The sequence below is a fragment of the Pan paniscus genome, chromosome 5 (genome assembly GCF_029289425.2).
Source record: "Pan paniscus chromosome 5, NHGRI_mPanPan1-v2.0_pri, whole genome shotgun sequence".
NCBI classification, from domain to species: Eukaryota; Metazoa; Chordata; class Mammalia; order Primates; family Hominidae; genus Pan; species Pan paniscus.
The window spans coordinates 57,192,804-57,220,062 of record NC_073254.2 but is presented as its reverse complement, the minus strand read 5'-3'; the positions used below and the strand labels follow the sequence as shown (position 1 = coordinate 57,220,062).

The following is a 27,259-nucleotide window of genomic DNA, read 5'->3' as shown; positions in this document are numbered from 1 at the left end:
TGCAGCCTTGAACTCCCCAGGCTCAGGTGATCTTGCCACCTCAGCCTCCAGAGTAGCTGGGAGAACTACAGGTGCATGCCACCATACCCAGCTAATTTTTTTGTATTTTTTTTTTTTTTGTGTGTGTGTGTGTGGAGATGGGGTCTTCCTATGTAGCCCAGGCTGGTCTTGAACTCCTGGGCTCAAGCGATCCACCCAACTTGGTCTCCCAAAGTACTGGGATTATAGGTGTGAGCCACTGTGCCTGGCCCTGTCATTTCTTTTCTCAGAGAGGATAACAATTTATTTGTCCTACAGAAAGTTTTAAATGTTGAAGGAGATTGGCCTGGAAATATGCTTTTGGGGAGCAACACGGTCTGAGCCAGACATCCAGATACAGCCCATTCTTCTGGCCAGTCTTGCCCTTTGCTCCTGATTCTCCAAGCTGTACCCAGAGCTCTCTGGTCCAGCATGTACCTGGAGGCTGCTTTTGACCATGTTTTGAGAGTGGCATGGCTTTATCTAATGGGATGAACCTGGCTAAAGAGATTAGCAAAACGTCTTGTGGATCCCACTTTTAATCTGCAGCGTTCAGGCTGCCCCTTCTTGGCTGGGAAGGGCGCTGAAGAAACAACGCCCAGGACCAGGACTATCCCCTGCTCAAGCTGTGATTCCGAGACCCCTGCCACCACTACTGCATTCACGGGGATCCCAGGCTAGTGGGACTCGACATGGGCAGCCCCCAGGGCAGCTCCCTACAGCTTGGGCCATCTGCACTTTTCCCAAGGCCCTAAGTCTCCGCCTCTGGGCTCGTTAAGGTTTGGGGTGGGAGCTGTGCTGTGGGAAGCAACCCGGACTACACTTGGCAAGCATGGCACTACTGAAAGTCAAGTTTGACCAGAAGAAGCGGGTCAAGTTGGCCCAAGGGCTCTGGCTCATGAACTGGTTCTCCGTGTTGGCTGGCATCATCATCTTCAGCCTAGGACTGTTCCTGAAGATTGAACTCCGGAAGAGGAGCGATGTGATGAATAATTCTGAGAGCCATTTTGTGCCCAACTCATTGATAGGGATGGGGGTGCTATCCTGTGTCTTCAACTCGCTGTCTGGGAAGATCTGCTACGACGCCCTGGACCCAGCCAAGTATGCCAGATGGAAGCCCTGGCTGAAGCCGTACCTGGCTATCTGTGTCCTCTTCAACATCATCCTCTTCCTTGTGGCTCTCTGCTGCTTTCTGCTTCGGGGCTCGCTGGAGAACACCCTGGGCCAAGGGCTCAAGAACGGCATGAAGTACTACCGGGACACAGACACCCCTGGCAGGTGTTTCATGAAGAAGACCATCGACATGCTGCAGATCGAGTTCAAATGCTGTGGCAACAACGGTTTTCGGGACTGGTTTGAGATTCAGTGGATCAGCAATCGCTACCTGGACTTTTCCTCCAAAGAAGTCAAAGAGTGAGTGGCTTCCAGTCCTGGGGTCAGAGCTATGAATATATTGGGGACACTGAGGCTCAGGCCTCTGACCAGCCCCTCTCCCCGCACCCAGTGCCTTTTCCTCTCCATCGGGTGCACAACTTATTACTGCGTATGTGAGGGTGTATCAGGTGGAACCATATGAAATTGCTAATATTCTACCTCTTTGACCCATAAAAAATGACAACTTCATAGGGTTCAACCTAACATTGGCTAAGGTGGTAGGAAGGTATCAATTTATATAAGCTGTTTGGATAGGAGCCCCTTGGGATGAAGAGCCAGGCAGCAATGTGTGTCCACTTTATACCGAGGGATGGAAGTCATTCATAGATCACAAATACTGAGGTACTATTTGGCTATTTGTCCCATTCATTCAAAGTAGATGGATTCAGTCCCAGAAGTTTAAATTTCCTAGTTAGTTCCCTTGTTTTCCAACCTTTCAACCCTGAGCATCCATTCCCAAGATGTTTGTCTGGATATGTTGGAAAGAGCATAGGAAGGGGAAGTCATGAGATCTAGGGTGAAGTTTTGGTTCTGTTGTTCAAGGTCTTGTGACCTTGGGCAGGTCACTAGTCACTCTGCGCTTTGGCTTGCCCATCTTTTAAATGAGCACTGGAATAGAATAGGTAATTTTGGAAGTCACCTCCTAGCCCTGGCTGGTAGCTGGCATGCAGCAGGTACTCATTAAATGCTTGCTGGTGTTTACTTAGCGAGTCATGATAGTGCAATGTGATAAAGCATTTCTAAAGTATTCTTGGCATATGTAAAAGTAAAATGCTGCGATGGGCTGTGGGAGGTGCTGGTGAGAGAGAGACTCTCGACCACTGTGTCGGAGGGAACAGCCTGTGCACTGGCTCCAGCGGGCTGCTCTTCCCAACACACCCACCAACCTGGGGCTCGAATGACTTTTCAGGGGAAGGGCAGCCTGCCTTGAGGCAGCCGCTCTCCCTCACCTCTTCTTTCTGTCCGACTCGACCCTACCTGGCTGGGGTTAGGGGTTCAGTTATTCCTAAGGGTGGTTTTTTTTTCTTCCCAGTGAGGCTGGCAAGTCCAAAGGGAACTTGAACTCAGGGCATTGGCACCAGCAGCAGGACATGTTTGAAGCCCAAAACAACATTAATGATGCCCAAATAGCTAGCTTATATCTGCCCTGCAGATGGAAGGGACGTCCAAGTGAAGGTCACTTCTTGGGATTTTATTTTCTTGTGGATGGAGATTACTGCTGCAAATCCCCAGTCAGGAGAGGATTGTAAAGGGCTGTGCCCTTCCCAGGTGACAGGTCTGCAGGGGCAGCACAAGATGCCACGATTTATATAAATCTCCCGAGGAGGGCATGAAGCCAGGGGGACAAGCGGAATTCTGGGGAGTGGGAGAGGCCGATGGTAGAACCAGCCTCTGTGAGCAGAGGCTCACAGAGAAGGGGCTTTTCATCTTTTCCTCTATCATTTCCCTTGATTGTCTCCTGCATAGAGTCAGTTCTTGGATAGATGTATTCAAATCTCTCGGTAACTCCAAATCCCCTTTTGTATCAGAGTGAAGGAATTATCTAGGTCACTCCACTCTCAATGGTCAATGGATCCAAAATTTCAGGCAAATATTCAGCTGAATCAAAACTCCTTCAATGTCCCATACCAACTTGTTGGTGAGAAATTTTCCTAACTCCACTGACTTGGAAAAATTCTTCTATTACACGCACAAAAAATACAGCAGTAATATTAAGAGAAGCCAAAATAGGAAAACAAATTCAAGCTAGCTTCTCACCCATAACTTGATTAATGCCTTTAGTTTTTTCTACATTTCAGTTTCAGTCTAGTCTTGTTAACATTTACATAGTCATACAGTGTAATGATAGTATAAAGACAATTTAGGGCCGGGTGCGGTAGCTCACACCTGTAATCCCAGCACTTTGGGAGGCCGAGGCGGGCGGATCACCTGAGGTCGGGAGTTCGAGACCAGCCTGACCAACACGGAGAAACCCCGTCTCTACTAAAAATACAAAATTAGCCGGGCATGGTGATGCATGCCTGTAATCCCAGCTACTCAGGAGGCTGAGGCGGGAGAACGCTTGAACCTGGGAGGCAGAGGTTGTGGTGAGCTGAGATCTCGCCATTGCACTCCAGCCTGGGCAACAAGAGCAAAACTCTGTCTCAAAAAAAAAAAAAAAAAAAAAAGACAATTTAGTGTTCCATTTTGTAATCTGATAGTATAACATTTGCATAATGTCCACAATGATCATGTTTAATGGTTGCATAAGAAGTCCACTGAAGCCAGGTGCGGTGGCTCACGCCTGTAATCCCAACACTTTGGGAGGCCAAGGTAGGTGGATCACGAGGTCAGGAGTTCGAAACCAGCCTGACCAAAATAGTGAAACCTCATCTCTACTAAAAATACAGAAAATTAGCTGGGCGTGGTGGCATGCCTGTAATCTCAGCTACTCGGGAGGCTGAGGCAGGAGAATTGCTTGAACCAGAGAACCAGGGAGGCGGAGGTTGCAGTGAGCCAAGATCTTGCCACTGCACTCCAGCCCGGGAGACAGTGTGAGACTCGGTCTCAAAGAAAAAAAAAAAAAAGGAAGTCCACTGAATGAAAGTACATGCTTAGGCAAGCATTCAGATTTTTATTTACCTCTATTATAAGTAACACTGGAATGGGCATCTTTGAGCATTTTGCTTCTCTCTGTGTCTTTTATTTCCCTTAGGCTAAATTTCCATGAGAAAAATGGACCTTTGGCTTTAACTTTCCACAAAGTTTGTCTTAAGACACAATTAGGGCTGGGATCGGTGGCGCACGCCTATAATCCCAGCTCTTTGGGAGGCCGAGGTGGGAGGATCACTTGAGCTCAGGAGTTCGAGACCAGCCTGGGCAACATGATGAAACCCTGACTCTTAAAAAAAAAAGCCCAAAACATAAAAACATTAGCCAGGAGTGGTGGCTTGCACCTGTGGTCCTAGCTACTCAGGAGGCTGAGGCAGGAGGATAATTTATTTGAGCCCAGGAGGCAGAGGTTGTAGTGAGCTAAGATCATGCCACTGCACTTCAGCCTAGGTGACAGAGTAAGACCCTATCTCAGAAAAAAAAAATATGAATTAGCACACAAATTTCTTAGAATTGAAATGCTTTTATCCTTTTCAGAACCTCCAGTGACCTCATACTGCAGTGGGCTACCTGTTCTTCCAAGGGTACAGTCGGATAGGGCCACCTTTGCAGAGAGACTTTCCCACAGACTTTTATTTTTATTTAATTAATTAATTAATAATTATTTTGAGGCAGGGTCTCACTCTATCGCCCAGGCTGGAGTGCAGTGGCACAATCTTGGCTCACTGCAACCATCATCTCCAGGGTTCAAGCTATTCTTATGCCTCAGCCTCCCAAGCAGCTGAGATTATAGGTGTGTGGCACCACGCTGGGCTAATTTTTTTTTTTTTGAGAAAGGGTCTCACTCTCTTGAGATGGTCTCACTCTCCAGGCTCACTGCAACTCCCACCTCCCAGGCTCAAGCGATTCTCCCACCTCAGCCTCCCGAGTACCTGGGACTACAGACGTGAGCCACCACATCTGGCTAATTTTCTGTATTTTTGGTAGAGACAGGGTTTCTCCATGTTGCCCTCAGGCTGGTCTCGAACTCCTGAGCTCAGATGATCCACCTGCCTTGACCTCCCAAATTGCTGGGATTACAGGCATGAGCCACTGTGCCTGGCCTCTGGCTAATTTTTCTATTTTTAGTAGAGATGGGGTTTCACCACGTTGGCCAAGCTGGTCTTTAACTTCTGGGCTCAAGTGATGCTCCCGCCTCAACCTCCCAAAGTGCTGGGATTCCAAACATGAGCCACCGCACCCAGTCCCACAGACTTTTACATGATCACTGAACAAGGCCTGCAAGGGAAGTGAGGCTCCTGGGATTATGTTCAGAAAGCTGTTCAGAGCTGGGTTGCCTGAGGACCAGTGCCTGAGACCAGAGCACAGCCCTTATCTGTTGGTAGAAGGAATGAAAGAAGGAATGAATGAGAGACTGTGGAATGGCATTTACTCCCACCTCCAAGGAAAACTAAAAAATTTTTTCTGTTCATGTTTTCATGGCTTCATTTTGGAGGGTTTAGTGAGTTTACATGACAAAGCTGGCTCTCCAAAACGCTTCCCTGAAAAATGTAAGTTATATTTATTTTTTTTGAGATCGCAAGCACTGAGAAATGGTAAGCATTTACCTTCCGGATTATCTCGGCAGCACCCCCCGGGCTAGGATTCTGAAGGCAAAGAGGTGAGGCCGGCAAAAGGGCAGGGAGAGGGAGGTTATCATCCACCAAGATCCTTTTCTTTTTTTATTTGTTGCCCAGGCTGGAGTGCAATGGTGCGATCTCAGCTCACTGCATCCTCGCCCCCCTGGTTCAGTTGATTCTCCTGTCTCAGCCTCCCAAGTAGCTGGGATTACATGTGCCCACCACCATGTCCACCTATTTTTTTTTTGTATTTTTAGTAGAGACTGAGTTTCACCATGTTGGCCAGGCTGGTCTTGAACTCCTAACCTCAAGTGATCCACCTTCCTTGGCCTCCCAAAGTGCTGGGATTACAGGCATGACCCACCGCTCCTGGCCACAAGATCTTTTTAAAAGAAATTCTTGGCCAGGTGCGGGCTCATGCTTGTAATCCTAGCACTTTGGGAGGCTGAGACAGGAGGATCCCTTGAGGACAGGAGTTCAAGACCAGCCTGGGCAACACAATGAGACTTCACCTCTACCAAAAAAAAAAAAAAAAAAAAAAAAAAAGAAAAAGAAAGAAAGAAAAGAAAAGAAAAAAGGCCCGGTGAGGTGGCTCACGCCTGTAATCCTAGCACTTTGGGAGGCTGAGGCGGGTGGATCACTTGAGGTCAGGAGTTTGAGAACAGCCTGACCAACTTGGTGAAACTCTGTCTCTACTAAAAATACAAAATTAACCAGGTGTAGTGGCACACGCCTATAATCCCAGCTACTTGGGAGGCTGAGGCAGGAGAATTGCTTCAATCTGGGAGGCGGAGATTGCAGTGAGCTGAGATGGCACCATTCTACTACAGCCTGGGCAACAAGAGCAAAACTTCATCTCAAAAAAAAAAAAAAAACAAAAAACAAAAAACCAACCAAACCAAACCAAACAAAAAAAATTAGCTAGGGCATAGTGGCATGCACCTGTGGTCCCTGCTACTTGGGAGTGAGGTGGGAGAATCCCTGGAGCCTGGGAGGTCAAGGCTGCAGTGAGCCAAGACTGTGCCACTGCACTCCAGCCTGGGTGACAGAGTGAGACCCTGCTTTAAAAAAAAGAAAAAAAAATCTTTTCTTAAAAAAAAAGAGATGGGGTCTTACTCTGTTGCTTAGGCTGGTCTTGAACTCCTGGTTTCAAGCAACCATCCCACCTCAGTCTCCAGAGTACCTGGGATTATAGGCACCCACCACCATGCCAGGCAGAATTCTCCTTTTTTTTGTTTCCCTTCTCCCCATCAAATTTGGATGAGCCAACAAAGAGGTTCGGGTGAGCCTCTTTCTCCTGCTTGACCTGAGGACTGTGGGGAAGCGATCCCAGGAGAATGAGCTGGTCTGAGCATGGGTAGCCTGGAGAAAATCCACAGGGATCCTCCTCTGACACAGACTGGGCATGGGCGGTGTCTGGTGACAGTGATTTCCAGGCATTTCTGCAGGCTCTGTTCCTGGAATAACTTTCCATTCTGTGCAGTGGGCACTTCACCGGACTGGGCTAGAGAAAGTTGAGGTCCTCACTTTCTGGCATCTTCAGTCCAGTTCCTGAGAGGAGGAGCTGGGTGCTTGCATTCTGGCCTCCCTAGGACCTCCCCACTTGTGCCCCTCTTTGGGGCCCCCCAGAAACCTGAGGATAGAGTGCATTGCCTCAGTAAGCATGGAGGGGCGGGCAGGTTTTGGAGATTTCTCAGGGGAATCTTTAAGATCCGGGACTGGCTCCTGAAGTTTCCTGATCTAATGAATAAGATCAGGCAGAAACAATTCCATATTTTTATGGGAATTTACAAGAGTTTTTTGTTTTGTTTTGTTTTGTTTTTTGAAATGGAGTCTCACTCTGTCACCCAGGCTGAAGTGCAGTGGCACGATCTCACCTTGCTGCAACCTCCACCTCCTGGGTTCAAGAGATTCTCCTGCCTCAGCCACCCAAGTAGCTGGGATTACAGGCGTGCACCTCCACACCAGGCTAATTTTTGTATTTTTAGTAGAGACGGGATTTCACCATGTTGGTCAGGCTGGCCTCGAACTTCTGACCTCAAGTGATCCGCCTGCCTCGGCCTCCCAAATTGCTGGGATTACAGGTGTGAGCCACTGCACCTGAGTTTTGGCTGCTCTGTCTCAGGGGAGTAGCCCAGTGACTGCACCCCATCCCCAACCTGCCTATGACCATGTTGCCAAGTCATTTGGGAGGGGGAAATGACCCACATTTATCCTGCACAAAACTCCTCCTGGGAAGTTTTTGTCTTAATCTTTTTTAGTTTTTGTTTGTTTGTTTGTTTGTTTGAGACAGAGTCTTGCCCCGTCGCCCAGGCTGGAGTGCAGTGACATGATCTCGGCTCACTGCAACCTCCGCCTCCCGGGTTCAAGCGATTCTCCTGCCTCAACTTCCTGAGTAGCTGGGATTACGGACATGTGCCAGCACGCCTGGCTAATTTTTGTATTTTTAGTGAAGATGGGGTTTCACCATTTGGTCAGGCTGCTCTCGAACTCCTGACCTCAAGTGATCCACCCACCTCAGCCTCCCAAAGTGCTGGGATTATAGGCGTGAGCCACTGCACCCAGCTGGTATTATTAGCTCCATTTTATATATGAGAAATCTGAGGCCCAAGAGGTTAAGGGACATGTCTAAGATCACACAATAGGAAGTGGGGGAGACAAAAAAAGAAAATCAGCTTCGGCCACATGTGGTGGCTCACACCTGTAATCCCAGCACTTTGGGAGGTTGAAGTGGATGGATCACTTGAGCCCAGGGGTTCGATACCAGCATGGGCAACATAGTGAAACCCCATCTCTACAAAAAATACAAAAATTAGCTAGGTGTGGTGGTGTGTGCCTATAGTCTCAGCTACTTGGGAGGCTAAGGTGGGAGGATCACCTGAGCCCAAGAAATTGAGGCAGCAGTGAGCTGAGATTGCACCACTGCACTCCAGCCTGGGCAGCAGAGTGAGACCCTGTCTCAAACAAAAAGAAAAAACAGCTTTATTGAGATATAATTCACTCACTATACAATGTACCCATTAAAAGTATGCAATTCAATGGTTTTTAGTATATTCACAGTCGGACAACCAGCATTACAATCAATTTTAGAACATTTTCATCACTTCTAAGGGAAACCTTACACCATTTAGCTTTCACTTCCTAGCCTTCCCTCCCCCTAGCCCTAAGTAACCACTCGTTTACTTTCTGTATCTATAGATTTCCCTGTTCTGGACATTTCATATGAATGAGTCATATAACATTTGTCCTTTTGTGTCTGCCTTCTTTCACTTCGCATAGTGTTTTCAAAATTAATCCATGTTGTAGCATATATCAGAACTTAATTCCTTTATATGGTGAAATAATATTCCATTATATGGCATGTTAGATTTTAATTCTGCTCTTTTCACCCTACTCTCCTGTTTCCCAGTGATGTTAAAGTACCTCTTGCATACATTCGGCATTAAATGAATGTTTGCTCACTGAGTGACAGAAACCTCAAATTATCCAGGCTGCTTGGGGTACGGGAAGTCTTGCTTTTCTCCCTCTTCTCCCTGTCTTTCCCTGTCTTTTTTTTTTTTTTTTTTTGAGATGGAGTCTTGCTCAGTCACCCAGGCTGGAGTGCAGTGGTGTGATCTTGGCTCACTGCAACCTTCGCCTCCCGGGTTCAAGCGATTCTCCTGCCTCAGCCTTCCTGAGTAGCTGGGATTACAGACACCCACCATCACGCCCAGCTAATTTTCGTAATTTTGTAGAGACGGGGTTTCTCCATGTTGGCCAGGCTGGTCTCAAATTCCTGACCTCAGGTGATCTTCCTGCCTTGGCCTCCCAGAGTGCTGAGATTACAGGTGTGAGCCACCGCTCCCGGCCTTTCCCTGTCTTCTTCTTCTCCATTTCCTCTCCAAGAAGGACAGGGAAAGGGGTGGGCAGAGATGATGCAGGGTTGGAAAACATGGATGGATTAGGTTTGGATTCCAGTGCTTCTGTGCCAACGTCTCAGATAATAACGAGGTGGCCCCACAGAAACTAGAAACACCATTCCGGGCTCTGCGGCGCCTGTGGTAAATGGGGCTGTCACTGGGCTTCAACCTCCCACATCTCCCTCCCCTGGCCTGGTGGTCCTGGGTGGGCCAGGAAGAGGGGGACACACTTCCTGCTACACTTGGAGGAGGCTCTCAGAGGGAGGAGCCAAGTCCAGGAATGCTGTCTCCCTCACTGACTCTGTCTTTTCAGAGCAAGGTATCAGTGAAAGAGATTTGTAGTTCTTTCTCTTTTTTTTTTTTGAGATGGAGTTTCACTCTGTCGTCCAGGCTGGAGTGCAGTGGCACCATGTTGGCTCACTGCAACCTCTGTCTCCAGGGTTCAAGCAATTCTCCTGCCTCAGCCTCCCAAGTAGCTGGGATTACAGGTGCCCACCACCATACCTGGCTAATTTTTATATTTTTAGTAGAGACAGGGTTTCACCATGTTGGCCAGGCTGGTCTCGAACTCCTGACCTCAGGTGATCCACCCACCTTGGCCTCCCAAAGTGCTGGGATTACAGGCATGAGCCACTGTGCCAGGCCTGTAGTTCTCAACTGATGCTCTTTTATCTTATTTTATTGCATTTCCGACTTCTATTATAGAAAAAAACTCAAGCTTTCACAAAAGTAGAGAGTTCATTATAATTAATTCTCATGTAGCCATCACCTAGCCAGGTGTGGTGGCAACACACCTGTAACTCCAGCTACTTGGAGGCTGAGGTGGGAGGATCACTTGAGCCCAAGGTCTCTTAAAAAAAAGGAAAAAACAGGCTGGGCACAGTGGCTCATGCCTGTAATCCCAGCACTTTGGGAAGCTGAGGCGGGTGGATCACCTGAGGTCAGGAGTTCAAAACCAGGCTGGGCACAGTGGCTCATGCCTGTAATCCCAGCACTTTGGGAAGCTGAGGCGGGTGGATCACCTGAGGTCAGGAGTTCAAGACCAGCCTGGCCAACATGGTGAAACCCCGTCTCTATCACCTAGCCATCACCTAGGAACAAATATCAATATTTTGCCTGTTTCATCTATACTACCCTCCCCCAAACACATTTTCCCCTTCTGAATATCCTAAAGCAAATCCTGGACATACTTTCCTTTTACCTGTAAATACTTTAATAGGCATCTCCAACAGATAAAGAGGCTTTAGTTGTTTTTTGCCCTTTTGTTTCTGCTGAACATAAGCACAAGACCAGTCATAGTCAACAGAGTTAATGGCAATATCAATCAATACCCAGTCTATGTTCAGTTTTCCCTGATAGTCTCGGAATGCTTTTTACAGTTGGTCAATTCAGGATCCAAACCAAGTCCATGCTTTGCATTTGGTTGTTTGGTTTCCTGTCTGTTTTACTAGAAAACTGTCCCCTTTTTCATACCATATGTGTGAGAGAAACTGGGCTACGTGTCCTGCAGAATCCCCCATAGTTTGGAGTTGGGCAATTGCAGCCAAATGGCGTTGTCTAACTTGTTCTTCTGTCCCCTGTATTTCCTCATAAACCAGTAGTCTGGGTCGAGGTATGGTTGGATCAGGCTCAGTTGTGGCAAGAACATTTCCTACAGTGCCGCTCTGTGTATCTTACCGTAGCACATGAGGAAGGACATGAGGTCTTCAGTCAGTTTACAACACTTCTTTTAAAGGTTGCAGGATGAGCAGAGCTGCAGTGTCTTGGGGTGAGAGGTAGAACATGCGGGAGCTCAGACATTTTGGAACCAGGAACTACCAGCCAGGAAGGCCCAGCCTGGGGTCCCAGTCTGAGGGAGAAGCTGGCACCAAGCTCTTGCTCTTCACCATTCTTCCCAGGGAACCCACAGACTACAGGTACCTGCTTGCTCTTCTTAAACAATTCGTAGACATCTCAAGAAGAAGATTAGAACTTGACTCTATGGGGTTTCTCCCCTCTCAGACGGGAACTCTTTGAAGAGAGCTGTGTCTCCCCTTCAAATTGGGGCTTCCTGAGGGCTGGGCTATGTCTCCCCTCAGACCAGGGCTCCCTGAGGATGGGGCTGTGTCTCCCCTCAGACCGGGGCTCCCTGAGGATGGGGCTGTGTTTCCCTCAAACTGGGGTTCCCTGAAGACAGGGCTGCATCTCCCCTTAGACTGGGGCTCCCTGAGGACAGGGCTGCATTCCCCTCTCAGACTGGGGCTGCCTGAGGACGGGGCTGTGTCTCCTCCTCATGTCACCCCTCACCGTCTATAGTACCTCACACTCAGTGACTTATTTTCTTACTTCACTGTGAGCTGCTATAACAGAATACCTGAGTCTGGATAATTGATAAAGAGTAGAGATTTATTTCTTACTGTTCTGGAGGCTGGGAAGTCCAAGGTGGAGGGGCCCGCATCTGCTGAGGGGCCCGATTTCATCCTTTTCCTCGGGAACCCACTCCCATGATAATGGCATTAATCTACTCATGAGGGCAGAGCGCTCGTAATCCAGTCACCTCTCAAAGGTCCCATCTCTCACCACTGACATGCTGGGCCTCACGTTTCCAACACAGGAACTTTGGGGGACACATTCAAACCACAGCACTACACAAAAAAGCAATCATCAAAGCATACTAAGCACATAGTGTGTACCAAATGCTCCACGTGTATGATCCCATTTAATTTCCACCATCCCCTGTCGAGTGTTTAAAATGTCATTTCTTAGATGAGAAAACTCAGGCTCAGAGAGGTTAGGCCAATTCTCAAGGTCTCACAGGTGTCCCTCAGCCAGCGTTCTGCTTGGCATGACCCACTGTCAGGTATACCCCTGCTCATTGCCCTATGGCTGGCTTTACTAATTTGATTCACTTACTAAATTATGTTGGTTTTTCTGGAAAAACTCAGACGTGATCATTTTCCCAGGCTCTTTGTGCCTTGCTTATGGGAGAGTGGCCTAGAACATAGTTCTTATCTTAATCAAGACCCTTTCAAACCCTAGTGACTCCTCCTCCACCGTCCCCGGCCCCTTCCGCGCAGAGTGAAATTCGTAGCCTGGGAAACACGCTGTGATATAAATAGCCGGCTCACCACTAAGGCGCTCTCCTCTGCCTGGCTTTGTCTTAAGAGGGTGAGAGGAGCCTTAATCTGTGGTTGGAATGAGGGCAAGCACTGAGTAAACAAGATGATGTTTGGAATGGGGGAGGGATAGCTCCAGAAGTGAGAGACCCCAGGAGTTCCCAGGCTGGTGACCCAGGCAGGTCCCAACGTTCACCAAGCTTGGCCTTTTCCCCCAGGCTGACCTGGATGTTGCCCCTGGGAATACACTGGGAAGTTCCCAGTGTGAGGGAGACGCAGCCCTGTCTTTAGGAAGCCCCAGTTTGAGGGGAGACAGCCCCATCTTCAGGGGGCCCCAGTCTGAGGGGAGACACAGCCCCGTCCTCAGGGAACCCCAGTCTGATGGGGAGACACAGCCCCGTCTTCAGGGAGCCCCAGTCTGAGGGGGAGACACAGCCCTGACTCAGGGAGCCCCAGTGTGAGGGGAGACAGCCTGGTGGAGACCAGTAGGGTGACTTGTCTGGGGGCTCAGGGAGGCGAGGTGGGGAGACGGGGAATGTCCGCAAGCCCAGCCTGCAGACTGAGGGCGGCTCAGAGCCTCTGCTGGCCTCAGCCCACACAGTTTTAGGCCTGACCCTCACATCACAGACACCTTAGTGTGCATGAGGCGGGTGTGCAAGGTTTGCTCCACCTTAGGGCCACCTGGTAGGTACGTGAGGGTAGGTGGTGGTGGCTAGGAAAGGACTCCTGGGACAGGGAAGAGGGGAGAAAACTCACAGTTTTCCAGGAAATTTAACTTCCAGGCCTGGAAACACCTGGCTGGAAAGGGCCTTGGCCACCAGTGACCTGTAAGGGGGAGATGAGGTTGGTGAGGGAGCTGGGGTGTCACCAATGGCAGCCAGATCCTCGTCCATCAGCGGCTCCCGTCCTGCTGCTCCTCCTACCCTCCAGGCATGGCCCCAAGGAAGGGCCTGGCCCCACAGAGTGGTTGGGTGAATTTCTATATTCCCTATTGACTTGGTCTTGGATTACCGTCTACCTCAACCCTCTAGGCCATAAGATCGAGGAAGGCAGGGGCATTTATTCACTGCTCTGTCTTCAGCGCCTAGAATAGCAGCTGGCAGGTAGCAGGCGCACAGCAAATATTTATCAAGTGAGTGAATGAATGAAAGGTCAAGTCAGGAGGGACAAGGGAGGTGGGGAACTCCAATGGGACCAGTGGGCAACTGCTGTGGGCTGGACCCAATTTTTTTTTTTTTTTTTAATTTGAGACAGAGTCTCACTCTGTTGCCCAGGCTGGAGTGCAATGGCATGATCTCAGCTCACTGCAATCTCCACCACCCTGGTTCAAGTGATTCTTCTGCCTCAGCCTCCCCAGTAGCTAGGATTACAGGCGCCCGCCACCACGCCCGGCTAATTTTTTGTATTTTTAGTAGAGACGGGGTTTCACCACGTTGGCCAGGATGGTCTCGAACTCCTGACCTCATGATCTGCCCACCTCAGCCTCCCAAAGTGCTGGGATTACAGGCGTGTGCCACCGCGCCCGGCTGGACCCCGACTTCTTGTGTGGCTTTGGGCGAGGCCTAGCCCTCCTCTGGGCCCCACTTGCTCCTCTGTAGGACAATCCGATGGTTTTCCAGGTCTTATCCAATGGCTCTAAGCGGAAGGAGGGACAACATTTTCTGAGGTCTCCAGCGTGTCCAGCCTGTGTCAAATGCGTGACTCGAATTGTCTCATTTATATCCCCCATAACCCCTGAGAGGCAGCTGCTATCACTCCCAGCTCACGCAGGTCCACAGAGTTTAAGCTCCATGGCTCCCAAATACATATTTAGGACTCAGTGGTGTGCTTTCAACCACCCCCACCCTGTCCACAGGACACTGGCAATGGCTCAGCTGGGACACTGTACTGAGGGGAAGGCTCCAGGGACAGCCTGTAGGTCAGGAGGTGGGACAGACAGCATTTGGGTTGGGAGGCCCCTAGCCTTGAGGAGGACACTTTGGGGAAGGTCTTGGGGGAAGAAGGGAGGGACCACTGCAGAGATGCCATCTGCTCAGTGTGTCCAGGGCTACTGGCCCCTCCAGAGGGCCAGTAGAGGGGAGCGGGAGGCCCGAGCTGAAGGCCCCCCTCACACTGCTCCAGCTTGTCTTCCCACCCCTGCCCCACTTCCGTCACCAACAGCCCGGTGCCCAGAGAGGGGCTGCAGAAGGACAGCTGAGCAAGACACAGTTTCTGCCTTCCCCACGCACATGGCTGGAGTGGGGCTTTGAGTGGTGGGCAGGCAGTGCCAGCGGGCAGGTGCTCCGTGTCAGGCCCACCATGGAGGGTGGCCTGCACGATCCTGCCCTCAAGGAGCTGACAGCTTCTTTGCCACAGCTGGTAGAACCTGCACGGCCAACTCCCCAGGGAGGGCTCTCCCATGATATGATATGGCGTGGTGGGCTCTGTTCTTATAACCTGATGTCAGCTCCCAGGTGCTCAGAGTACCACCCCGATGGCTCTTGCTCGGCCACCTGCCCAGTGAGGTGGCTTTTGCTCACAGCGCATGGCTACTATGTATTAATACCAGCACTCTTCAAGCACTCTTACATGTATCACTTCATGTAATCCTTTGTTTCAAATATAAGGAAGCAGAGGCAGGGAGAGGTTAAGGAACTTGTCCAGAGGGATGGAGCTGGCATGTGGGCGAGCCAGGAGTAAACCCAGCCTGTCCGGCTCTTATCACCGATCTGTGCTGCCCATGCCACCCAGGGCCATGTGGTCTCTGGGCAGTGTGTTCTGCCCACGAAGTAGAGGGCAGGGATTACAGGGCGTGTGGAAACATGGTTGCCATGACCCAGGCCACCTCATGCAGCCCTCCTAGAAAGTCTTAATCATAATAGGCGGAAGTCAACATGGTTCATGGAAATGGAACCACCAGTGGCCCTTGAGCACACCAAAAGACACTCAACTTCACTCATAATGAGAAAAATGGAAATGAAAACAACTCTGAGATACTGTTTTTCAAAGATTAGGTTGGCAAAGATCAAAAGTCTGACCTGTGTGGATGTGGCTGTGGAGGACAGGTTCTCCTGAGCATGGTTGGTTGGGCTTTGTGAACCGCGCCCCCACCTCAGCCCCCAGCAGGAGAGACCAGAGGAGAAAAATGGCAGGTATCTGGCAAGATCACCCTTTGATGCAAGGATCCATCTTCAAGGAATTTACCTGCTCCATATAGTCACAATATGCAAAATGACTGATGTCCATGTTTGTATTAACGAGAGACTGGGAAAAACCCAAACTTCCATCAGTCTGGAACTGGCTAGGACCCATGTGCCATCCACGCAATGGGAATACCATGCAGCTCATTAAAAAACAAAAATCCAGGACACTCCACAGACAGATACGAAAATATCTCAGCCGAGCGCAGTGGCTCATACCTGTAATCCCAGCACTTTGGGAGGCTGAGGCAGGCGGATCACTCAAGATCAGGAGTTCCAGAGCAGCCTGGCCAATATGACAAAACCCCATCTCTACTGAAAATACAAAAGTTAGCTGGGCATGGTAGCACACCACTGCACTCCAGCCTGGGTGACAGAGCAAGACTCCATCCCCCACCCCTGCCAAAAAAAAAAAAAAAAAAAAAAGATCTCCAAGATATTGCTAAGGGAAAAAAGAAAGGTTCAAGACAGTATGTATATAATGTTCTAATTTGCAGTAATTAAAAAAGAACAGGAAAAATGAAAACATGTTTGCTTGTCCATGCATGAAGCCTCTCTCTGGTGGAACTGGCCATAGCGGTCAGGACCTGGAGGCTGAGAGATGAGGAGTGAGAGGCATTTTATATTAAAGAGATTTTATTTAGAAGCAAAAGATGGACATCTTTTAAGAGATTCGTGACCAATTCAATGAACATTGTTTAAAATAATCTCTATTAGAAACAGTTATGCTTTCTATTATGTTCTAAAAGTCTATTATGTAACACATTCTTCGCGTGCAATGTTTTTTTTCTTTCTTTTTTTTTTGTTTTTTTGAGACAGAGTCTCACTGGCGTGATCTCGGCTCACTGCAACCTCTGCGTCTCGGGCTCAAGTGATTCTCGTGCCTCAGCCTCCCGAGTAGCTGGGACTACAGGCATGCACCACAACGCCTGGCTAATTTTTTTGTATTTGTATTTTTATTTTTTTTGAGACGGAGTCTCGCTGTGTCGCCCAGGCTGGAGTACAATGGCGTGATCTCGGCTCACTGCAAGCTCCGCCCCCTGGGTTCACGCCATTCTCCTGCCTCAGCCTCCCGAGTATCTGGGACTACAAGCGCCTGCCACAACGCCCAGCTAATTTTTTGTATATTTAGTAGAGACGGGGTTTCACCGTGTTAGCCAGGATAGTCTCGATCTCCTGACCTCGTGAACCACCCGCCTCAGCCTCCCAAAGTGCTGGGATTACAGGCTTGAGCCACCGTGCCCGGCCTGTATTTTTATTAATTGTAGAGATGAGGTTTCACCATGTTGCCCAGGCTGGTCTTGAACTCCTGACCTCAGGTCGTCTGCCCACCTGGGCCTCCCAAAGTGCTGAGATTACAGGTGTGAGCCACTGCACTTGGCCTACATGCAACTTTTTCTTTTTTTTTTTTTTTGAGACGGGGTCTCACTGTGTCGTACGGGCTGGAGTGCAGTGGTGTGATCTTGGCTCACTGCAACCTCTTCCTCCCGGGTTCAAGTGATTCTCGTGCCTCAGCCTCCCGAGTAGCTGGGACTACAGGCGCGTGCCACCACGCCCAGATAATTTTTGTATTTTTGTAGAGACGGGGTTTCACCATATTGGCCAGGATGGTCTCGATCTCTTGACCTTGATGAAGATCTACCCATCTTCGTCTCCCAAAGTGCTGGGATTACAGGCATGAGCCACCGCGCCTGGCTGCAACTTTTTATTTAGATGACAAGCACCCAGTCAAGTGCACAAATATATATCTATATATATATCTATATATATATATATAGATATATATATATTTTTTTAGAGAAAGTCTTGTTCTGTTGCCCAGGCTGAGAGCAGTGGTGTGATCATAGCTCACTGCTGCCTTGAATTCCTGGGCTCCCGCCTCGGCCTCACAAAGTGCTGGGATTACAGACATGAGCCACCATGCCCAGCCAAATGCACGAATCTTAAGTGTGCAGCTCAGGGAGTTTTGACCATAAAACACCTGGGTAATCACCCCCAGGCCAGGTAGAACATACCCAGCCTGCCTGAGGGGAAGGGGAGACTTTTCACTGTAAAGATCCCTTTTGAATTCTGAACCTGTGTGAATGTATGGTAAGCTCTAAACAAATACACACAAAAATATAGAAGTGCAGAAGATATGCTGGGAGCCCCGCCCATCAGCCTGGAGAACCTGCTTGCAGCTGTGTCCCTTAGGTGAGTCAGGAGCTCCCACCTGGCTGGGGGTGGAGTCCTCCGAGGGCAAGGACTGTGCCTGCCTTGGGTCTCCATCCCCTTCCTCTGCACAGGCCCTGGGACTGAGCAGGCCTTCTGGAAACACCTGGCTGGAAAGGGCCTTGGCCACCAGTGACCTGTAAGGGGGAGATGAGGTTGGTGAGGGAGCTGGGGGCATCACCAGTGGCAGCCAGATGCTTGTCCATCAACAGCTCCCATCCTGCTGCTCCTCCTACCCACCTACGCACCAGGCATGGCCCCAAGAAAGCGCCTGGCAGCACAGAGTGGTTGGGTGAATTTCTATACTCCCTATTGACTTGGGTCTTGGATTACCGTCTGCCTCAAGGTCGAGGAAGGCAGGGGCATTTATTCATTTTTTTTGTCTTCAGCGCCTAGAACAGTGGCTGGCACGTAGCGGGCGCACAGCAAATATATACCAAGTGTGCGAGTGAATGACTATTCTAGGTTTCCAGAGGCAGGGGATGGGAGGAAGTGGCCCCTGGTGAGAAGCCCGGGAAGCCCATCTCCAGCTGTCTGTTTCCCTTTCAGTCGAATCAAGAGCAACGTGGATGGGCGGTACCTGGTGGACGGCGTCCCCTTCAGCTGCTGCAATCCTAGCTCGCCACGGCCCTGCATCCAGTATCAGATCACCAACAACTCAGCACACTACAGTTACGACCACCAGACGGAGGAGCTCAACCTGTGGGTGCGTGGCTGCAGGGCTGCCCTGCTGAGCTACTACAGCAGCCTCATGAACTCCATGGGTGTCGTCACGCTCCTCATTTGGCTCTTCGAGGTAGGCCCTGGGCCAGCTGGGGGTAGAGGGTAGGGAGAGCCTCCGGTCCCATTTGGGTCTAATGGGGGCGGAGCCAGGCTTGGAGACCATGCCTCCCTCTTTGGAAACAGCCTTCAGTGGAGCTGTGGGTCAGATCAGTCTGGGCTTGAACCCCACCCAGGGCCTCTACCTTTTGTATTTATTTATTTATTTATTCATTTATTTCTTTTTTGGTTTCTTTCCCACCACTTAAATTTTTTTTTTTTTTTTTTTTTTTGAGGCTGAGTCTCTCTGTGTTGCCCAGGCTGGAGTGCAGTGGCATGATCTCAGCTCACTGCAACCTCCCTCTCCTGGGTTCAAGGGATCCTTCTGCCTCAGCCTCCCGATAGCTGGGACTACAGGCATGTGCCACCATGCCCAGCTAATTTTTTGTATTTGTAGTAGAGACAGGTTTTCACTGCATTAGCCAGGATGGTCTCGATCTCCTGACCTCATGATCTGCCTGCCTCGGCCTCCCAAAGTCTGGGTTTACAGGTGTTAGCACCGCACCCGACCGACAATTGTTTTTTTAATTGAGGCGAGATTTATAAAAGGTAAACAATTTGGTGTCATCTAGTTGATTTACAATGTTGTGCAAGCACCTCTACCTAGTTCCAAAACACTTCCATCAGCCCCCAAGAAAATCTCACACCCATGAAGCAGTCACCACCTCCCAACCTGCCCTCCAGCCCCTGGCAACTGTTCTCTGGATTTATGTATTTTGGACATTTCATATAAATGGACCCATATTACGTTTGGCTTCTTTTAGTTAGCATGTTTTGGAGGTTCATCCTGTGTCCCCACTTTTTGGTACCGAGGTCTTAGTCATTTAACCTCTCTGTTATATGGGGTGACAGCACTTAGCTTTGGGGACTATTGGGAGGCAACATGAACAGCATGTGCAGGTGTTCAGGAAATGGGTACTGTTTGGATTTGTGCTTCTTGGGATGCTGGTCCTCATTTACCTGTTAGTCTAATCATGTGTGGGTTCATCTTATCTGCAACGCTCAGTTTCTCTGTAGCTATAGGGCTTGCAATGTAAGCAAATCCTCGGTGAGTGTGCTGAATTCGCTCTTTGGTTAAAGAGATATTCATTTTTTATTTTTATTATTTTAAATTGTTTATTATTTTTTTTTTAGAGACAAGAAGAAAAATTCACCTGTCGCCCAGGCTGGAGTGCAGGGGCATGATCGTAGCTCACTGCAGCCTTGAACTCCTGGGCTCAGGGCTCTTCCCACCTCAGCCTTCTGAGTAGCTAGGACTATAGGCACATGCAGAGTAGCTGAAAACAGGTGCCCTGAGTCATACTCCGTAGAGTCTTCTGTAGAAATGGGGTCTTGCTATGTTGCCCAGGCTGCTCTCTAACTCCTGGCTTCAAGCAATCCTCTTACCTTGGTCCCCCAAAGTGCTGGGATTACAGGTGTGTGCCACTGCATCTGGCCAAGAGATATTTCTTTCTTTCTTTTTGAGATGAAGTCTTGCTCTGTCACCCAGGCTGGAGTGCAATGGCACGATCTCAGCTCACTGCAAGCTCCAACTCCCAGGTTCAAGCAATTCTCCTGTCTCAGCCTCCCAAGTAGCTGTGATTACAGGCGTGCACCACCACGCCCAGCCAGTTTTTGTATTTTTAGTAGAGATGGGGTTTTACCATGTTGGCCAAGCTGGTCTTGAACTCCTGACCTCAAATAATCCACCAGCCTCAGCCTCGGCCTCCCAAAGTGCTGGGATTACAAGCGTGAGCCACCACACGTGGTCAGAGATATTTCTTAAACATGTACCCGTATGCCAGGCACAGCTCTAGGTGTTGAATGAGAGCCTGTTAGTAAATGAGGTGGCATGGTGACTCAGGGTAGCTGCTTTGAGCTACCTTGAGAGCAGAAAATCCAAACTTCAAAATCCCAATGTACAAAGCCAGGAAGATATGGTGAGGAAGCTTTTTCCATTGAGGAGATTCCCAAAGATTCCTTTAAATGAGTCACTGTCCTAATGCTATCAGCCAGTGCATCCTGCCTGTGGCTGATAAACACCTCCTCTAACTCACCACATGAAACTAAAGGGTGACTGTATGTCCAGGAAGCCGACTTTTTTTTTTTTTGAGACAGAGTTTCACTCTTGTTGCCCAGGCTGGAGTACAGTGGCGCGATCTCAGCTCATGGCAACCTCAGACTCCTGGGTTCAAGTGATTCTTCTGCCTCAGCCCCTTCCGAATAGCTGGGATTACAGACGCCCACCACCACGCCTGGCTGATTTTGTATTTTTAGTAGAGACGAGGTTTGACCATGTTGGCTGGGCTGGTCTTGAATTCCTGACCACAGGTGATCCCCCAACCTCGGCCTCCCAAAGTGCTGGGATTACAGGCGTGAGCCACTGTGCCCAGCCGAAGCCTTCTTTTAATGCTGAGGCAAACACAGCATATTCATGACTATTTATTGGTCGCTGACTCCTTGACACAGAGTCTTGGGTGGGTAGAATGAGGAGAGGAACATACTGCTGGAAATTTAGATGGCCACATTCCCTGAAAACACACAAAAAGAAGACTGAATATAAAAGAAGTAATAAAAGTTCACTAGCATTGAGCTCAGGAGTTCGAGACCAGCCTGGGCAACATAGTGAGCCCTCATCTCTACTAAAAAAAAAAAAAAAAAAAAAATTGCTGGACGTGGTGGCGCATGCCTATAGTCCCAGCTACTCAGGTACTCGGATGGCCAAGATGGGAGGATCTCATGAGCCCCAGAGATGGAGGCATAAAAGAAGTCAGCGGAGCCAGGAGCGGTGGCTCACACCTGTAATCCTAGCAGGCATTAGCTAGGATTTGGGAGGCTAAGGCAGGAGGATCAATTGAGCCCAGGAGTTTAGACCAGCCTGGGCAACATAGCAAGATCTCATCTCTACAAAAAACACAAAAATGACGGCCAGGCACGGTGGCTTATGCCTGTAATCTCAGCACTTTGGGAGGCCGAGGCGGGGGATCACCTGAGGTTGGGAGTTTGCAACCAGCCTGACCAACATGGAGAAACCCTGTCTCTACCTAAAAATACAAGATTAGCCGGGCCTAATGGTGCATGCCTGTAATCCCAGCTACTTGGGGGCTGAGGCAGGAGAATTGCTTGAACCTGGGAGGTGGAGGTTGTGGTGAGCCGAGATCACGCCATTGCACTCCAGCTTGAGCAACAAAAACAAAAACATAAAAATTAGCTTTGTGTGGTGGTGCACACATGTAGTCCTGGATCCTCCTGGCTCAGGCAGGAGGATCACCTGAGCCCTGGAGGTCAAGGCTGCCGTAAGCCATGATCTCAACACTGCACTCTAACAGAGCCAGACTCTATCTCCAAAAAAAAAAAAAAAAAAAGAAAAGTCAGTGGGAAAATGAATGGGGTTCCATTGGCAGCCTCTTAGTGGCCCCACCTTTACAGGAATCTAGTGGACTGCATTAGACAAGGATCAGCTTATTGGGAAGAGGGCATTCAAATGCCCCTTTTACTTGGGGCCTTTAATGGACAGAGGTCTGATGGGCCAAGGGTGGCTGAGCATAATGTTAGGAGTCTGATCTTGGCTGTGCCTGCCTAGGCTTCACAATCCAGTCAGGAGATGATGTCTAATTTATGAGCCAAAGGGAGGATCATTACCAAGTGCAAAACTCACAGTGCAGAGAGCCTCCTTCAGGAAAGCAGGAGGGGATCAGAGTGGACGCGTTCACATCAAGAGGACTTCATGGAGGAGGTGACTTTTTCTGCTGTAAAAATATTTATTCAACTTCCAGTTGACAATAGCAGTAACATAAATCTAAAACTCTATCAGTTATTATTATCTACTGCCATAATTATAAAATGTCCCAGAGCATTCATTCAAAAGAGATTTACTGAGGCCCTCCCCCTACCTGGTACTGTTCTAGGTGCTGGGATTCTGAGTGAGCCAGATGAGTAAGGGCCATCCCTGCCCTCAGGGAGCAGCTTCATCCTCTTGTAGAGTTTGCTATGCCATACAAAGAAGTGGAGGAGAGCAAGCCAGGAATTTGTACAGAAACAAGTGGCTAACGGAATATATGGAATATAGTATAGAAAAATGAAAACAGGGTGTGGTGGCTCACGCCTGTAATCCCAGCACTTTGGGAGGCTGAGGCGGGCAGATCACCTGAGGTCAGGAGTTTGAGACCAGCCTGGCCAACATGGCGAAACCTTGTCTCTACAAAAAATATAAAAATTAGCCAGGCGTGGTGCCAAGTTTTTGACGCCTGTAATCCCAGCTACTCGGGAGGCTGAGGTAGGAGAATTGCTTGAACCTGGGAGGCGGAGATTGCAGTGAGCCAAGATCGTGCCACTGCACTCCAGCCTGGGTGACAGAGCGAGACTCCATCTCAAAAAAAAAAAAAAAAAGTGAAAACAATAAGCTAATTATCAGCTACAGCTGACTCTTCTGCTCTTCTGTTGGTCCTTACTGTGCACTAGGTACAGTGGTGGTGTTTGCTGGAGTGCAGTGGTGGAGTCATGGCTCACTGCAGCCTCCATCTCTGGGGCTCATGAGATCCTCCCATCTTGGCTACCCAAGTACCCGGGTAGCTGGGACTACAGGCACGCGCCACCACACCCGGCAATTATTTTTATTTTTATTTTTAGTAGAGATGAGGTCTCGCTATGTTGCCCAGGCTGGTCTCGAACTCCTGAGCTCAAGCAATCCTCCCTCCACCTTGGCCTCCCAAAGTGCCGGGATTACAGGCATGCACCATTGCACTTGGCCTGTGTGTTTTACACATATTAAAGTGGCAGAGTATCCACACGGGGTGGGCACCACTTCATCTGAAAATCTGCAAACCAGATGAATAAAGTGAGGTTTCCTGGTCACATGGCTGGCTAAGTGCCCGGGTTTGAACCCAGGCATTTTGGCACCAAGTCTGCCACACAGTGAATGCTAGTGAACAAATCCAAATTATTTTTTACCAGCATCCATTCATCACTGTGCTCATCAAAATAATGGAAGGGCTGGGCACGGTGGCTTGCACCTGTAATCCCAGCACTTTGGGAGGTCGAGGCGGGTGGATCTCTTGAGGCCAGGAGTTCGAGGCCAGCTGGCAACATGGGGAAATCACATATCTACAACAATAACAACAAAAAAATACAAAAATTAGTCAGGTATGGTGGCAGGCACCTGCAACGTTAGCTATTCAAGAGGCTGAGGCATGAGAATTCCTTGAACACAGGAGATAGAGTTTGTAGTGAGCTGAGACCACGCCACTGCACTCCAGCATGGGTGACAGAGCGAGACTTGTCTCAAAAAAAAAAAAAAAAAAAGTACCACACATCAGATGCAGAAAAGGAGGTGACCTCTTAATTCCACCCAAGGCAGTTACTGAACTACCCAATATGTGCCAAGCAATGGGGTGTAGAGGTGAAGGCACCCAGGAATAATGCACCTGGGATGGGGGCGACCCGAGGGGATGGGGAGGGAGGATGAGCTGCAGGCGAGCTCACCAAGGGCTGAAGATGAATTAACAGATGAACGTGGAGAGGAACAAGGTTCTAGGCAGAGAGCATAGCAGATGGTAAAGACCTAGAGGGGAGAAAGTATGGGGCATGGGCGAATCCGAAGCAGCCCAGGGTGGCTGGAAAGGGAGGAGGAGAGGGGTCTGACATGAGGCTGGAGAAGAGTCAGGTGTGTTGAGCACTGAGGACAGGGCAGCGTGGGGCAGGCTGTCACCAACCCACACTCCACAGTGCTCAGGTTGAGTCCTCTCTGGGACCCTCAATTTGAGGCTCCTGTGGTTTCCTAATGGTCTAGCTCCCAGTGATTCTCCCAGATTGCCTCTAAATCTCCTCTCCCACCACCAGGTGACCATTACAATTGGGCTGCGCTACCTACAGACGTCGCTGGATGGTGTGTCCAACCCCGAGGAATCTGAGAGCGATAGCGAGGGATGGCTGCTGGAGAAGAGCGTGCCGGAGACCTGGAAGGCCTTTCTGGAGAGTGTGAAGAAGCTGGGCAAGGGCAACCAGGTGGAAGCCGAGGGCGCAGACGCAGGCCAGGCCCCAGAGGCTGGCTGAGGGCCCTGGGGCCCCTCCCCTCCCGAACACTGAGAAATAGTGGACTCCAAGAAACGTGGATCTCCCCCTCATCCAACTCCGAAAGTCTGAATCTCCCAAGGAGGGCACCATCTTACAGAGACTCTCCCTGACGGTGGAATTTAAGTTTAGGGTCCCTAAAAGCATTTGACACACAGTTGTTGAATGACTGACCCAAAATGTGAATGAAGCTAATGTGAATGTGAGTGAAGCTCCCTTCAGGCCCACTGCCCTAGGATATGCCCTCCTGGTGACTCGGGGGCTGTCTCAGACGACTAGCCCAGGACCCATCTTTCTCACACGGATTTAGTCCCACCCTATGGCCACTGGCCGTATCTGAGGGCTGCTCCCCTTTTAGAATTTACCTCTTATGAGCTCCATGTTGCTTCACTCTATCCAAAGTGTCACTTGGTGCATAAGCACAGAAATCTGAAAAATGGCCATGTTGTCTTTTTTTTTTTTTTTTTTAATGCCAAGATTGACAGGTTGGCCGTTTGCTTAATGCCAGAAGTTGGGGGAAAGTTACACTTTTCTAAGAATAATGGACTCTTAAGGCATTGAGGGCTCTAAACAGGATTCTTTAATCATGGAACAAGAGAATTTCAAGGCAGGAGATTTTTTCCCCCACCAAAAACACAGTGAAAGGCCTGCTTTTGTGTCCCATTCACATGCCCTCGGTCACTGAATCTGGAGTGAACCATGGGTTGAGGAAGTCAGGCTGTTGGCGTGTCCCAGCACCACACCACCCCTAAAGTGCCAGGTGATCTCCTGTGGCTCATCGGTGGAAGCAGTGGGGTAGGCTGCTGCCCTGCTGTGGAAGAGGAGCAACAATCAGACATGAGTCCACCCTTTGGAGACCAGGCCTCAGCTCTTGGTGGGCCCAGGGACACCCACACAGGTGGCCATCACAGCCCCATGGACAACACTAATTGTCCACAGCAAAGGGCAAGGAATCCTCTGGGAGCTTCTTCCGTTTCTTCCCCCCAGATACCCATCTTGAAAAACACTATTTCTGGAATGCTTCTGCATCAAAGGAGATTCTTTGAGATAGCCCATCTTCCTGAGCTAGCAAATACAGGAGTTTTCACTTTCTTTAGGAAAGAGAAGCTTTCAGGGGAAGGAGAGAATGATTTTGCTGACTTCCCAAGCCCTGGTGACCAGACCAAGGCAGGCCCAACATAATTCCACCAGTTGGATGAACATTCAAGAGAGCTCGTTCCTACCTGGCTGGAGACCGAGGCCAGAAGGCAAAAACCAGAAAGGGAACAGTCCATAACTTACCTCTGCTTCTGACCGATAGTGTTTGGGAATAGGTTACTTTGGACTGAGTTTGCGTTCTTTGCTGTCCTAAGAACTTCAGTGTAGAGAAAATAAGACTTCTGGTGCTGCTGGGGTATGTTCTGGGCTTAATTCCCCCAAGCAGAAGACCAGATCCAAGATGTTTGGACACCCTGTCAGACGTTGGTCCCAAGTTTAATTAGATTTCTGAATCTCGTTGAGGCCAAGGAATGATCCATACTGAAAAAATGCTGAGCCAGCCATCTTTGGCAAAGGTCCCTGAGCTCTTGCTATCTCTCAAGAGTGCTGAGAACCACGGTGAAAGTGCTGCTCTAGGCCCACAAGTGTAACTATGCTGTTAACAGCTGTCAATAGATAATTAAAATTCATACTGTATGAAAATCACTTTTGTTAAATGACTGTTTAAGCCCATTCAACAACATATATCAGAATCCCCTACTACCGCTAGTATTTGCCAAAAAAGAAAAGAAACCCACCCTAAGGGAAGCATTGGTAACAATCGTTGTTATAAACATGGCTTGGGTATCACATCTCTCCATCTTGCCATCTCTTACCTGTAAGAACAGTGACTATTACAACAGTAACTATTATTATATCCAAATAATCTCAGCATTTGCTGGAGTTTGAACCAGAGCTGAATACATGGAATTTTAATGTAGAAATTTAGGCAAAACTCCAAGCCATTTTTTCTTCTCCTCTGGCCAAAACGTTATTTCCTCAAACAGGGAAATATGAGTCTCTATGGGGCCAGGTTATAGGAGCAAATGTGAACAACCTGAGAATCTGAAGGTTGTTGAGAGGACCAAGAGTGAATTGACTCTACAATAAATCTCACTCATTGGTTCGGAGCAGGCTTAGGGTTAACTGCATTTTAACAGGTCTTCTCAGGTAGCCGGTAGTTGCGAGAGAAACCTGGACCATCCCTTTTGGTCACCTACCAGTGCCCAGGAAGTCTCTGCTATCAGGTTTTTGCTTGTGTGTAACTTCAGTCTTTCCTTGGGCTGGTGTAAATCCTTTTCTCCTGAGGGACCCAGCCTACTTTTTTT

General features: G+C 49.2%; 1 protein-coding gene across 1 annotated transcript; it reads left to right on the top strand.

The window, feature by feature from the left end:
* Positions 1-189: 189 nt before the first annotated feature.
* Positions 190-27,259, top strand: PRPH2 (peripherin 2). Its single transcript, XM_003833291.5, has 3 exons — positions 190-1,431; positions 18,597-18,843; positions 24,684-27,259. Exons 1-3 carry the CDS (start codon positions 851-853, stop codon positions 24,894-24,896), a joined length of 1,041 nt encoding a protein of 346 aa, XP_003833339.2. The 5' UTR covers positions 190-850; the 3' UTR covers positions 24,897-27,259.

Excerpts from the sequence above, each read along its gene's own strand:
- PRPH2 (XM_003833291.5), top strand. The coding sequence starts at position 851 with ATGGCACTACTGAAAGTCAAGTTTGACCAGAAGAAGCGGGTCAAGTTG. Across the intron at positions 1,432-18,596 it reads TCCTCCAAAGAAGTCAAAGA|TCGAATCAAGAGCAACGTGG; the intron begins GTGAGTGGCTTC and ends TTTCCCTTTCAG. Across the intron at positions 18,844-24,683 it reads TCCTCATTTGGCTCTTCGAG|GTGACCATTACAATTGGGCT; the intron begins GTAGGCCCTGGG and ends TCCCACCACCAG.